At 40.2% G+C, this 15,609-nt stretch overlaps 1 protein-coding gene across 4 annotated transcripts in view; it reads right to left on the bottom strand.

Moving 5' to 3' along the window:
- Positions 1-15,609, bottom strand: part of cntnap2a (contactin associated protein 2a) — a 393,831-nt gene that overhangs the window by 37,667 nt on the left and 340,555 nt on the right. For all 4 annotated transcript variants that reach the window (XM_074622116.1, XM_074622115.1, XM_074622117.1 and 1 more), the window contains 2 exons: positions 11,538-11,708; positions 2,315-2,533 (listed from right to left, as the gene is read on the bottom strand). In XM_074622116.1, the coding sequence (XP_074478217.1) occupies positions 2,315-2,533; positions 11,538-11,708 (390 nt within the window). The remainder of the gene's footprint in view (positions 1-2,314; positions 2,534-11,537; positions 11,709-15,609) is intronic.

Genomic DNA, 15,609 nt, shown 5'->3' on the forward strand with positions numbered 1-15,609 from the left:
GATGTCACAGTGACATTTCATTATACTCATTAAATGTTACCTACTGTCTTGGCAGGTGAGCGAGGCTGGCTTCCCTGTGACAGGTGTCGCACACATGCAGCGAGTAGAAACAAGCAAGACGTCGATCCATGAAGACAGAAAAACCAAAGCAGAAAAGAAAGACACAACAATCCAACCATGAGAGCAGAAAACATGCAAAAACATAAAAAAAAAAGTGCGATAGTGAGCATTAATCAGGATGGGAATCAAAAGAACAGATGGTGGCGTTAAATTAATAAAATGTGGCAAGATTGATAGTTATGTGCATGTATGAAGTGAATTGGAGAGCTAAAAGTTAACAGTGTGAAGTAAATGACAGCAGGCTGATGGTATAACATTTACTCTCAGGGCCATTAGAGCAAATGAGCCACTGTGCAGTAAACACTAAAGCAATCAAATGCTTGATGAGGAGCATATTGATTGAGAAAGAGAGAAGGAGCTGATACAGCGACAGATATGAGAGCAAGGTGAGACATATAAAGCTCTGAGTTGTACTTCCCCCCACTGTGTGATTATGCAAAATCATACAAACAGATCATTTTGATCATGTTTTAAATCTTTTTTTTTAGGTTTCTGGATTTCTTCTACTGCACTACCTTCAAACAGCCACATCAATATCAATCGGAGATGTGTGAAGTGGCAGTGGATGTTACAAGAGAGACTCAGACAAAATCCTGATGCCTGTGGGGCTCTCCCCACTCTTTCCAAATCAAACACAAAAAGATCTCTATCTTTTCTTGATGTCAAAGGCCAGATCTAAACAACTTCCCTTTTAGTGGCTGAGTCACTTCCTGTGTGTCGCACTGTAACTTCTCAAAGCAATCCTCAAATGAGGATTAAGCAGGGATTAGAGATCAGATATGAGAAGGTGCCGACACCTCTGTGGCTGTTGTCACATACAAGTCTACTTTCTCTCTATCTCTTGTGTTGTTAGATGTGTGCCAAACAGAGCAGGCCTGAGCCCGTTTCCTGTCTTCCTTCGACAGAATACACACATGCAAATGAGGCCGAGGCGCTATCTGGAAGCCATTACGTTCCCGGTTTCATAGCCACGAGTCGCGCGGTGACGACACCTTTCCTGCACCTTTACCATTTCACTAAATGAAAGTACAAACACACCGAGAGCCAAATTGGGACATGATAAGGTGAGGATGCTTCAGCGGCGTTCGAATCAGCAAAAGTGATGAGACGGGGAAATTATATTATAAACGGGGATCAGGGGAGGTTAAGGCTATCACATCGGGATGCCTGATTGGAATTTGGAACAATCTCCTTTGGGCAGAACTTTTCTTCCATGAGATAGTAGGAACTCTGTGATCCGCCTCAGCACTTTTTCTGTTCCATCCGCAAATCCCTGAAACTATTTTAGCCCCGAGTTTGGTTTATAGCGTATTGACGGCTCAGCACAAAAGGTAGAATGAGACGGAAAAGTGAAAGCATAGGAGGAAAAATGGACGGATCTTCTGCCATTTGAACTGCGGATGAGAGTGAGAGACATTGTGTGGAGAGGAGGATGAAGCCATAAGGAACTAACCAGACCTTTTTAACAGACTGTAGGCATAATTGGTGTGATAATAAGGGCTTGATCTGCCTGATACAGAGTGTGTGTGGGATAGGGAAAGTCAGAGGGTTGATATCGTCCTTGTGCAATAATAGTTTCTTAATCCATAGGAATATAAATGCTGAGTCAAAGTATTAAAGTATGAAAGAAATGACCTCTATGAGTGATTTAAGTTAGTTTTAGTCACACGCCCTCACAGCCAGCACGGAGGCTCGCTTTTAACTTTATTAAAACTCTGATCACTTACACGGATTAGTTTCCGAGGATGTGCGTGTGTCCTCATGTGTGCATGTCATAAAACGTGCGTGTGTGTGTGTGTGTGTGTGCTGGATTAACTTAATTAGCAATGGCTGTGGCTAAAATGGACTGAAGCCTCTTTAGAGAGAACTCAGTAATTTCCAGTAACTTCTGAAACAATCAGACGTCCTCCCAGTGGATGTCTGCATGTGAGGGCAACATAACTGGAAATAAAGACAGCACAGAACTTAATTAATTCAATCAATCCAATTGCGATTACAAGGATGACGTGTACTTAGGAGTTTGAATTCCACACATAAGAGCTTTTAATCATGGTGTGTTTGTCTCTGCGAGTGTCCCTCCCACACAAAGCGGATATTAAATGTTCAAATTTGCAATCAAATGCGTGTACCTGAGTCAATCTTACGCATACGGGTTGTTAATTGTTTGGATTGTGAGGGAGTGTGTGTGTCTTACCTACGTAGAGCTGGCTGAACAGCTCTAGCCGTGTGTGCCCCTGTGCAGGAGCAAGCTGAGACGCCCGATACGTCTGATCCAACTGAAGGACCGACTCTTTGACGTTTCGCTCGGCCATCACGCGATGCCACTGGTCGTCATTGAGGGGCGTGTCCGAATGCACCGTCAACTCCACGGGTCCGTTTCCGACGTCAAAGGAGAAGGAGATGACTTTAACAGCTGCGCAGAGAAAGAAAAAGAAAGAATCTTAGTTACAGAAGTCATTTATTAAACCAAACATCCCAACTTTCTAAAAGCCATAACTCCCTGTTCTGTCATAGTCCAGTCCGCAGGTAAATATGCGTTCAATTTCTAATCTAAAGGCTCATTTGTTTCAAGGCCATTCATTTGGCTCGTATAGATTTCAGCTTTGCAATACACGACTGCTCACAGCTTTGGACAGGACTAATCTCACAGACAGTCGATAGATGCCAGGAACTGTTGTTGGTTTTGCATGACATAAAGTTGTACCTCAGCAGTTTCCATGTGTGTGTTTTTTTTTTTTTTTGCTGTTCTTGAGCTCTTGGAGGTTTGTTTAGTTGGAGAGATGAAAACCAAAGAGTGAGAGAAGAAACAGAGCGAGAGGGAGAGTAGAAGATAAATGACAGAGAGAGTTTGTGTTAATGAACACAAAGAAGGAAAGAGAAGGAAAATGAATGAAAAATGAGGGCAGGATGGCCTTGATTTTCTGCATGATTAATTTTCATCATTTTAAAGGAAGTGGATTTGTGGGTGTGTGCACGTGTGTGTGTTTGGGATGAAGTTGAAATGCCATGAAGTGTATTGCTTCTCCACAGTTCAGTAGCCTAATATATCAACAGACCAACAGGGGGCACTGTTATACCTTTTTATGACCATGACAGGTCAAACGTTCATCGATATTTCTGAATTAAAGTGTGTGTGTGTGTGCGTGTATATAGGGGTGTGTGTGTTTCAGCCTACCACCTGTCCAGACCAGATGTTTTTGCTACTGGATTGGTGAGGTCACTGTCTGATGGCTTTTAACCTCTCTGTAGGGAACAGTGATCAATCTGTACACTGTCTGTGTGTGTTATCACAGAAAAGGAGATGAAAAAAGAGGCAGAGAATATGTGTGTGAGTGTGTTTTTATTTCCACCTCCATGTCGACTTGACACAGTCAGGTATATAATCTCCACAAGACGACACTACTAGCCAGACATACTAGATAATATACAGCTTTATATGAATACTAGGGCTGTCAATCAATTAAAATATTTAATTGCGATTAATTGCATGATTGTCCATGAAAAATTGCAAATTAATCACACATTTTTTTATCTGTTCAAAATGTACCTTAAAGGGAGATTTGTCAAGTATTTCATATTATAATATTATAAATATTATAATTGAATATGATAATACTGTTATCAACGTGGGAGTGGGCAAATCTGCTCACTTTATGCAAATGTATGTAATATACAAATATTGTCCAGAAACCCTCACAGGTACTGCATTTAGCATGAAAAATATGCTCAAATCATAACACGGCAAACTCAAGCTCAACAGGCAACAACAGCTGTCAGTGTTTTCAGTGTGCTGACTTGACTATGACTTGCCCCAAACTGCATGTGATTATCATAAACTTGGCATGTCCGTAAAGGGGAGACTCGTGGGTACCCATAGAACCCATTTTCATTCATATATCTTGAGGTCAGAGGTCAAGGGACCTCTTTGAAAATGGCCATGCCAGTTTTTCTTCGCCAAAATTTAGCAAAAGTTTGGAGCGTTATTTAACCTCCTCTGCGACAATCTAGTACAACATGGTTGGTACCAATATATTCCTTAGGTTTTTCTAGTTTCATATGATAGCAGTACCTTCACTCTGACTTTAACTTTGACAGCCCTAATGAATACATATTAAAGCTGAGTGGCTTTCATCTTTTCTAACTGCAGGACACTGATAGTTTGGATTCACAATAGTATTATTAACGTTATACGTCGTTGTTTCTGACAACATGCTGCATTATGTGCGGACTAGAGATGTTCAATGAATGCTTGCCACTGCAAAATGTCAAAGGAATCCTTTATCCTTGACCTGAATGAGGCAACAATGAGAAAACAATGAGGGGGATTATTTTTGCTGCGGGACAAGACGATTTGCAATTGTCAAATTAAAACCCAATTTGATTCTTTCCTTAATGTTTGGTACTACTGTGATACCGCTGTATAAAAGCTATATATTCTGGGTGGTGCCATATGGTGGTTATTGGCACTAGTGTGCTGCAGCTATAGAGATGATGAATAACCACTTCATAGCTCTATATGTTGCTGCTCCATTATGGCTTCATTAGGCTCAGATATTAAAGTGGATCTTTTTATGTAGTGGTCAATCGGGAAATTAACTTTATTTTTTTTTCTTTGCCCAATCAATATGCCTCGCCTTTTTCTCCTTTTCATATTGCTTTCATCTAATTATCTGTTTTCACTTCTTTTCCATTCTTGCATCTCTTCTACGGCACACCTATAGTTCCTCTGTTTTCTTTGCTCTTTCATTTTTTCCCCTCCTCTTATCCATCCCCATACTCCCCCCGAGTCTATCCTCCCTTCGCTCTGTATTACTTCCTTCATTCTTCAATTTCTTCATTGTTTGCTCATTTGTTTCTTCATTTACGGCTTGCTTTCTTCTTGCGTTCAGTTAACCATTCCCTTTTGAATCAGTCACTTTGCCCTCCCATCCTCCCTCCCTCCCATCCTCCTTTCCTTCCTTGATCCCTTTCTCGCAGACATTCATATCACTTCCTCTTGAGATGCAAAGACACCAGAAATCATCTCGGCAAAAGCCTGCCTGGATGTGCTGAGTGCATTAACCTATAAGATAAATCTCAAAAAGCTCTACAACATTCAACTACCCACAATACACAACAGCATACAGACAAATAGACGTATGCACACACAGTGAGGCACAGAGTATAAGTCCTCTGACAGGCTTTAGTACACTGAATTAATGATGTCTGTGTGCACAGAGCAGGTCTGCGGGGCAGGGAGGAGCGACAGCACGTATTTTAAATGCTGAAGGAAAGCCAAACATATATCAGAATACTCCAATAGAAACAAATCTATAGCAATGCTGCTATAGCAACGCTGAACGGGCATGTGAGTGTGCTTGATTGTTCGTGTGTTGTTTTAGCAGCACTGCAAAGCAAGATGGATGCCCTACAACTTTCTTTTTTATACTCCGTCCACAGGCGGGAATGAAAACTAAAGTGCAGTCAGAGCACAGAGCTTGCCTCATCTATTTGAATAGCTGTGATGGATGTTGTAAGTGTTAATGTGTGAATGTACGTTTGCGCGTGTGAGGTACAATCGCATGTCGGCCTAGGGAAAACAAAGCAGTTTTTCCATTTTCGCTATTTGTTTTTCTATTAATCTTTTAATATGGATGCTGAAAGAGCCAAATTACGCTTCAGCACAACGCAACCAAACAATGATAAATGGTGAAAGAGATGTCTTTGTGTGACTGCTTGTGTGGCCGTGCAGATGTGCGTGTGTGTTTGTCTAATGTGAAGTTTCCCTTCGCAGTTTTTCAGCTATCTTCAGATGGCTCGCAGCGTGTTATCTCTTCGATCTCTTCTCTGTTATACTTGCTAATTCTTTGTTGTTTGTCTCATTTGATTTGTTAGCCTTTTGCTCTGTGTTTTCCACCCCTGGGACCTCCTTTTTAAGGAGGGAAACTCTATTCAAGTGCGAGCCAAACTCAGAGCGCACACAGCAAACCTGCTGCTGTTGACGCTGAAACGAGATTTCAAGCAAATTCTCAAAAGCTAAGCATCTCTTTGTGACAAAAAGCCTCTTCAAATCAAACTTTTTTATGCTTATCGGCAAAAGATGTGCACGCTCACATAGCAAAGAGTATATCTTAGTGTGTACACAGAACAGATATAGTGAGATAAAGATTCACTTCTGACAGTTTTTGAAAAGAAAAATAGATATTCTTAGTGGTGGCTGGCTGCTTTTCTCTTTAGCAGATAACTACATATTGCTTCACGAGTCAGAGAGACATCTGACAACTTTAGAAAGCCAGAGATGCACACTGCTAAACTTCAGATGTAAACTTTGTGTCTGTCTGGTCTTCACATAAAAAAAAGGCAATAATACAATTTTATAAGCCGAGGTCTCAAGCGGGAAAGAGCATTTCTCAGCTGGATCCCAGGCTGAAAGTGTTTATAACCTTTGGGCGAGACTATCGCTGAAATTGCAGCCTCTTAAAGACTCAAAATATGACACATACATACTTTCCACTGAGCTACAGAGCACCCCAGAAGTCAAGCATCTCTGTATTTAGGGAGCTTTTTCTATCTGTCCTCAATCCTGTTACCAGTTCAGTTCACATGGTTCTGAATATGTCTTCAATGCTGCCTCTCAAATATGTCTATGCCTACTTCTTCAGATTCAAAGAGGAATAGTGTCCACTTGATGACTTTGAGTCTGCTGAGGTCACCGTAATGCGTGTTTTGTACAAGGTCATATGTGTGTGTGTGTGTGTGTGTGTGTGTGTGCTTTGAGCTCCTGCAATGGCACCGCTATGCTATTCTGGCCTAATGCTAGTCATTTCATACCTTGACTGGATAGGAGCAGATACAGTTTTTGCACCAGCGAGAGGGCAGAGATTATGTGTGTGTTTATGTGTGGGAGCGTGCGCGTGTGTGTGTGTGCACGCAAGTCACTTTGCGAGTGTGTGTCTAAACATGTGCTGCGGGGCAAAATGCAAGATGATAGCAAGGGAGAGGGGAGAGGAAATCGATGTGGGGGCATTTTGAAAGCTTCGGGAGACACGCACACACACACGCACGCACACACACACACACACACAAAAACACACGCTCCCTATCTCCCCTGGCCTGCTGTGCAGCCATGACAAACTAGATACTTACTGTATCTTTGTGTGTGTTTTTGTGTGCACGTTTGGTAGACAAATACCAACCCCCTTTGGCAAACTTCTCACTGCATGTACAGTTAAGTGTCAGCACATAGTTTTTTGTATGAATGGCACAAAAACGAGCAAGGCATTTGGTGTGCAATAAGGACGCCAGGCCTGCTTTTGGCTACGTGGTGTACAAATTACAAGTAAAAAGGCTAAAATGCGTCTGGAATGTTCTTGCAATGTCATGCTGTTTATACGCCTTCCCGTGAGACCAAATTGAAGTGTGTGCATGCATTAGTGTATACAGGACTTTGTGCAAAACCAAGATCAATTGTAAGAAAGTGTCAGTTTCTATTTTAATGTATGTATTGTTGTTTGTGTTGTATGTTTTTTAATGGACTTCGAGTCTGTCAATAAAGATGAATTGAATTGAAAAAAAATTGAAATTGAAAGAACTGGTAAAAAAAAAAAAAGTGGTTAGGCCACAAAATAGCTGACATAATGTCACCCAGTTTAATGGCTTTAGAAAGCACTTTGCCTCAAAAACCATCCGTCGACTGTGTGTCTATTGGCATTTTGACACAAAATGGCGGGCCGGGCACACCAGCAGGAAATGGTAAGTGAACGCCTTTGACACCAAATGTTCAAATCCCTTTGAATCCCAATGAAATGCAATTAGTCATCTATCGACAGCCACGCTGTGCCAGTAACCCCCTTCACAATGCAGCTTTGCCATTAAATTGAAGCCCGAGATTTAACATTCCTGATCAGTGCGGCTCCACGAGGCCGCTGGGATGTCAATTTGAGCCACTGGAACAAGATCACAGAAGCCTACTGCATGAAATGTCAATCATAAGTCTCAGAAAGGACTTAGAGGATGTGAAATGGGCTGGAGCAAAGCTGTCCCATTTTTTTTTTTTTTTTAATTTAAAACGCTTCGTTCTCATCTCCTCTGTCGCCATCTCTTCCATTTCTTCAATAAGACATTCTATGGTGAAAGCAGGGAAGTTCAAATGGAAGTCCGAGTCAAGTCTCTAATGTTTCCGACATAATATGTCTATGCCAACAGCATTGTCTACTTTTTGGATTTCTTCCAGTGTAATAATAAGTGTAATAGGGGTTTATAGCAATCCTTAATTCAAGGAAGAGAGATAAAAATACGGTTAAGACATATGTTCAAAGAAAAACTGTATTTTTCATTCAAACAGTGACATTAACTCAACCATTGCCTCATTGAAAACGAATTGAAATATAAAAATGAAATATGAAAACAAACAAAAACATACTGCAAGTCCAACTTGACAGCCAATTAATTGGAAAAATAAATGTCTCAATCACGTTACAAAAATAATGAATAACAATAACTTAAAGGAATTCTCTTTATAAAATAAAATAAAATCAAGATTTAGAGACTCATTGCAAAGGTGTGGTCATAATTTCAACGAGATCTTTTCGTATGTGTCTACTTTTATTGAACAGTGCTGTTGCATCACAAGAATATCAACGTCTTTGCACTCAGTCTTGCACAATGAAGATGCATGATACGATAATGCCTCCATGACGGAACACTCTCGCAACTGGTGCAATGGTTGCTTTTGTGTCTGTAGCCTGAGAAAAAAACTGTGATGTCTTAGCGCATGGGCTCTTGCTTATCTTCTCCACTGCTGCTCTCAGGACGTGGAAATCGTTCCATCTCTGCTGCTGCAAGATCTGAAACAAGATTATATTTTAGATTATAAATTAATGGATAGATAGCATATTATATTATAGATAATACACATATGGTGAGATTAAAAAAAATGCAATAACTTTATTATAGAACAGTCTCAGTAAAATGCGGCCACATGCATTTTCTTTCATTTCATTTCATTTCAATGGATTGTTTAATATTTATTTTTCTCAGAAACCTCCAGACTCCAACGCTATCCATAAGAGAATAAATCATTTTAAAATTATTTTATGTCAGAATTTGTGGAAAAAAATCATGAAGTAGGGAGATAAAAAGTTTTTATAGCAGCATTACTCTGCAATAAGTGATGATAAAATATTGTACCTACCCAGTAGCTCCTCTTTAATCATCTGGTGCGAGGACATCATGGCCGAGAAGCCAGAAGAGACAAAAGGATGGGTCCAGCAGAACAGACGGCATGTAGACTGTGTCTCCAACATCTGGCTCAAAAAACATCTGCAAACTCTTTGTGGCCCATTGATGATAGACACCACTCTTCACGTCCTTGGGCCTCGAGAAGACTGTTGAGTCTGTGATTTTCCAAATGAGTGATGGCTTCCACAAGCCGTGAAGTTGAACTCCATCTGACTGATGTCGCTGAGGGGCTACTGCGGTTGGCACCATATTCTGCCTCAAAAGCTTCTTTCAACCCGCAGATGGAGTGAAGCAGACAGCAAAATGTATTCACCTGTTCAGTATGTTTATTTCTTTCAGCCCATTAGGAACAACTAGCTGCAATGTATGTGCAAAACACCGCAGGCAATGTTTTTGCCATTTACTTTTTAATGGATTCCACGTCAGCTTGGTAATTATTTCCTCTTCTCATAGGCTGGGGTCTTCCAGGTCTTCTTTCTCACTTTCAGCCAAGGCAACAAAGGGAAAACAGACCGTGGAGGGCCTCTTTATATTAGAAGCATCATCACAGATGATGTGAGTGTCGGATTTAATTCATAGTTATTACCGTGTGTTCAAATGTAGCACTTTTCCTCTCTCTGTTGTGAGATCCAGTGAATCTGTCACAGTTTAGAAGAACAAAATTAAGTTTTGACCTTCGGATTTTGGCAAGAGTAGCTTGTGAAAGATAAGGTGTGCAAAAATAAGCAGGTCACCCCTGTTATTCTAATGTGTCAAAAAAATCGAAACACATGTTATGCTGCTCATCTCATTTTCAAGTTGAAACTACAGAACATTGATTAAAGAAACTTTAGTGTTTAAAGGCCTTTACACACCGTGGGCATTTTTTTGTTTGTTGTTGATGCGATTAATTCACACGTCAATATACTTTTTCAAACTATTATTTTTGTTATAAGTACTTTCACACATAATGTGAAAATGACGCGGCAAAAAAGCAGTATAATTTTTTCCGGAGCGAGGTAAATGTTTTCTGAGCTTTCGCACCACGAATAAAGGCATCAACCAATCACTTTGTGTGGAAGGGACATATTCAAAAGACACGGACAACACGGACGCTCCATAGTCCGAACCAAGACGGCAAACTGTATTGCTCCTTTCAACCTTGACAAATTCAGCGCAGACCAAATCCACACCGTTCTTATCTTTCACAATAAAAGCCCTAGACATATTCACAGCATAACTGTTAACCAGAAGCAAATATACCCAGAGAATTTTGCTAAAAGGAAAATAAAATAGCTTACAGTAGCTATACAACAATTTACCTCAGACAGACTGCCAGACGCTGCTCTGGGTCAATAGGATCCCGGTAGTTGGTCCTGACTGTGCAAATCTATGGAACCTTTTATTGAAAAAGTGTTGCAACTGTTGCAAATTCCCATCGCTGGCGATATGATTAGTTTTGATGCAAAATATTCGCAGGCAAGTATTTTGCATTTTCGTGTTGTTTGTGTGTAAAGGCCTTAAGTGTGGTGTTTCTGTCCACTGAGTAACTAATAACTAGTTTAGTTTGTACTAATGCTGAAAATGTATTTATTTGACTTTTTAAATGCACCACATTTTTGTGTGTGCATGTGTTCAGCATTGTGAAAGAGTTTTTGAATGTGTGCAGCTACACACTCAACACTGAAATACATATTGTTTACCCATTTCACTAACACCATTGGGTAACCCTTTGTGTGTGAATTTGTACTTTTAAGAGAGTTAAATGCTCATATTTGCAAGAATGTTTTTTAGAAAAAGAAATGAAGAGATAAAGAGATAGAGAGAGTATGTCTCTGTGTGTGCGTGAGGAGCTTGTGTTTTGTCAACCCTGAAAATGGGTGATTTGGTTAAACAGAGGTTTATAATGGACATAATTATTGCACACACCAATTACCTTAAATAAATGATTGCTCTCTCTTGCAATCACACAAAGTAGTGCACCATAATCGGGAAGGCAATTGACTGTTGCTGGTGTGTGCATCTGCATCAGTGTGTGTGTGTGTGTGTGTGTGTGTGTGTGGTGACAGGTTGCATCCAGTGCTATCAGACCGACCGCTGGATTAAACCTCACACTAGGCTAGATAAAGAGTGTGAGTGCGAGACAGAATGAGAGGGACAAACATAGAGAGAAACGACTCCCATGCACACACACAGAAAATCACTCAGATGTATCTTACATTTGAGCTCCAAGCGAATGAAGTCGGTGTTGCCCAGGTTCTCCAGAAAGACGCCGTAGGGCGCGCTGGTCTTGAAATAGAAGGAGATGTCGGCGCTGGTCTCACCCTGGAAGGTGGCAAAGTGCAGGTAGGATGACGGGGTTGTGAAGGATGCAGCGTTCCAGTAGTTATCTGTGGAGAAACAGATGGAATTACAACTCACGCACCTACTGTACCCTCCATCAGCACTGTGGCAAACACTATAACCCATTCTTATCTGATAAGCTGCAGAATAAATTCATTGTAGAAATAGTTTTATTTCAAATGGTTATGCATCCATTTTCTTTTCATTCCACAGAGCTATCAATCTATTCAGGATAAAACAGTGTTATCTCACGTCCATTGTCTAATACGGCTCATTTAATATCTCCTCAGTAAAAAATGACTTCATCACCTAAAACTCTATTTCTGTGCAGAGGTTTTAACGCAGCCTGTAATTTCCTGCAACTTCAATAATACTCAATAGAAAGTTGATCATATCAGAATAGCATTGAGAGAGAGCGAGAGACTATCTCTTTTCTTCTAAACGAGGACCTGAGAAGGGGACAAGGGTACACGGATAGAGTGCTGCGGGATTTTTGATAACAACTTTTCTAATGACTTTTGTGAAGCGAAACCAGCGGCCGCTAATGAAGACAAAGTAGCGGCACGCTAAACAGCTGCTGATGAATTATCAGACTGTGGTTGATGAAGTGACTTCTCTGCTGTCCCCTCTCCTCTCCTCTCCCCTTGCCATGTCTCTGTCTCGCTCCTATCACTCAGGGAAGATGAAGACTAGGGAGGAAAAAAGAGGACTTTGTACGATCAAGATTTCTAGATAAATGACAAATACTCATCCATTAGAACATTTGTTGATGAATAACAGTGGTGTCAAGTAACTACTGCACTTAAGTACAACTTTGAGACAGTTGTACTTTACTTGAGTATTTCCATTTTCTGCTACATTATACTTCTACTCCACTACATCTCAGAGGCACATATTGCACTTTTTTATTCCTCTGAAATTATTTGATACCTTGATTTACTAGTTAATTTGCAGATTCAGATTATTTGTACAAAATTCAATCAACAAATAAATGACGATATATTATTATGGATAAAGATAGCACATTTATTGAACCCTTGGTGAAATTCAACATAATAAATAAATTAGAGCTGTCAAAGTAAAGGGGATAATAACGTTAACTCAAATTAGTTTTAACGGCACTAATTTATTCAACGCGTTAACGCAATTGATCTTTCGGAGGTTGTAGCGGGCTCAGTTTTAAAGCTAGAGGATACTGGCATCATATGAAACTAGAAAACCTAATGAATCCATTGGTACCAACCACTTCATACTAGTGTGTCGCAATGGAGGCTAAATAACGCTCCAAATCTGCGCTAAAATTTGGCGAGGAAAAACTGGCATAGCCATTCTCAAGGGGTCCCTTGACCTCTGACCTATATAGATAGATATAGATATGTGAATGAAAATGGGTTCTATGGGTACCCACGAGTCTTCCCTTTAAAGACATGCCCACTTTATGATAATCACATGCAGTTTTGGGCAAGTCATAGTCAAGTCAGCACACTGACACACTGACAGCTGTTGTTGCCTGTTGGGCTTGAGTTTACCATGTTATGATTTGATCATATTTTTTATGCTAAATGCAGTACCTGTGAGGGTTTCTGGACAATATGTGTCATTGTTTTGTGTTAATTGATTCCAATAATAAATATATACATACAGTTGCATAAAGTAATCATATTTTCCCACTCCCATGTTGAAAAGAGTGTTAAATAGTTGACGAATCTCCCTTTAAGGTATATTTTGAACAGATAAAACATGTGTGATTAATTTGCAATTAATCGTGATTAACTATGGACAGTTATGCGATTAATTGTGATTAAATATTTTAATCGATTGACAGCCCTAAAATAAATATAAAATATATAAATAAATAAATGAGCTCCACCTTCACCAACTGCAACATTGAAGTGATGAACATATTAATGCATCAATAATTACAGTACAATAATATATATTATTTTCCATATCGAGTACTTTTACTTTTTGTTCTTTAAGTATATTTTGATGCAAATACTTTTAATCTTTTACTTAGGTAAAAGTTTGAATTTTTTCACTGTGGTTTCATTTAAGTAAAAGATCTGAGTACTTCCTCCACCACTGCTGAATATCCCGTTGAGCAACTAATCAGTTAATTGACTTATCATTTTAACACCCCATTGCTTCCTTTCAAGTGTACTGATGTATGCGTGCATATGCGTTCACATGTGTTTGTTTATGTGAGGGCATGGCTCTGAGTGTAGGTATGCACCAGTGTCCACGCATCTCTGTGTGTGTGTGTGTGTGTGTCCTGGCTCAGTGCGATAAGCGCTCCCCCAATGACAGGGCTGAGCTTCTCCCCTCTCCTCCTTGCCTAACATCCTGTCACCAGGGGCAAGGGCAGATAGCGGCCAAGCGTACACACTGGCACACACAAACACACGCGACCCCCTACTGATGCTGCCTTTGTGATTAGTGGGTTTGAAGTTGGAATACTGTTCATTTCTCTACGGGAGGCACAGCCAATTATTGAACGGGGTTAATTGAGGACTAAACAGGAGGAAGTCTGCAGAGGCCACAGAAACAAATAATTATGTTGAATATGTTGTAGCATCATAGCAAGAAGGGCCACATAGTTGGTGACACTCAGCTGTAAAACCACTGATTACAAAAGAATTGTTTTGATGATTGCAGCATATGCAGAGGCTCAAATGTACAATAATGATGGTGTTTCACAAGAAATAACCAAATAGTTTCTGGAGTAGACACAGAGAATTCGCTCAGTTTTCTTTTGTGTATGCTGCACAAACAAAATCAGCCCTCACAATACAAATGCGACATCACAAATACGGTACATAAACAACATACAACAAGTCTCATGTGCTGTGATATCTATTTGTATGCGCTGAATGAGACCCTAAGAGCTTCGAGCAAGAGAGTAAAAAGAAGGTTGACAAAGACATAGAAGCAAGAAGAACACAAGGATATAGAAATACAGCCTGGAGGCGAGTCACGCTTCAGAAGGAGGGAGAGAGAACAAGAGGAAAAGAGTGGAAGTGGGAGGAGGTTAGAGAGAGAAAGAGCTCAAAGGGGGATTCTGTGGTGTGAGAAGCAAAAGAGAACAAAACATTAGGGGGTTGACAGATACTGAGTGTTGGAGAGAAAACAGTGCTAGAGGAATAAACATGGGAGCCAAATCATAAACCTCAGATTGCCCCGGTGCCAGATCCACAGATGCAACTGGTTGGCTAGGCTCTGTGGCACATTTATCACTCCCATATTGAAATGTTTATCAAACAAATGTTTCAAAAACTGATCCAGCACATAAATGTCTGACTGAGAAAGCACAAATATTAAACTGGGAGTCATAATGTGTGATAACGCGCTTAAAACTGGAGACTGTAACTTTTAGCAAATATGATAAAAAGTTATTTTTTATAAAACGGTCACTATATCCTGACAGTAGTACATGAGAAAAAATCATGTTCCTCTGTGTCCTCCTGTGGTCGTCATTTGCAAGATGTAACCGCACCCGAAGGTGAACAACCAATCAGAGCGGAGCAGTCTCTACCGCAGCTGTCAATCACTGCTCGTGAAACTCGTGAACTTTGATCAAACTGTCAAACTAGGCAGCGCTGATCAAATATGAATCAATATTCTGTTACTGTAATACCTATTTTTTGTATTAAATGTTTTCAGAAACATCTTGTTATGAACTGTTTAGTTGTAAAATGAGAAAGTTTGCTCCGACTGGTGGGCGGTGCTTGGTATTTCCTCAACTGATCTCAACATGGCTGCTGGGTCACAAACTGTCTCATTTTACAGCTAAACCGTACATTACACGATGTTTCTGAAAACATTTAATACAAAAAATAAGTATTACAGTAACAGAATATTGATTCATATTTGATCAGCGCTGCCTAGTTTGACCGGAGTTTGCGAGTGATTGACAGCTGCTCAGAGACGGCAAGACTCCAGCTTGGCTCT

Source organism: Sebastes fasciatus, chromosome 21 (genome assembly GCF_043250625.1).
Source record: "Sebastes fasciatus isolate fSebFas1 chromosome 21, fSebFas1.pri, whole genome shotgun sequence".
Classification (NCBI taxonomy): domain Eukaryota; kingdom Metazoa; phylum Chordata; class Actinopteri; order Perciformes; family Sebastidae; genus Sebastes; species Sebastes fasciatus.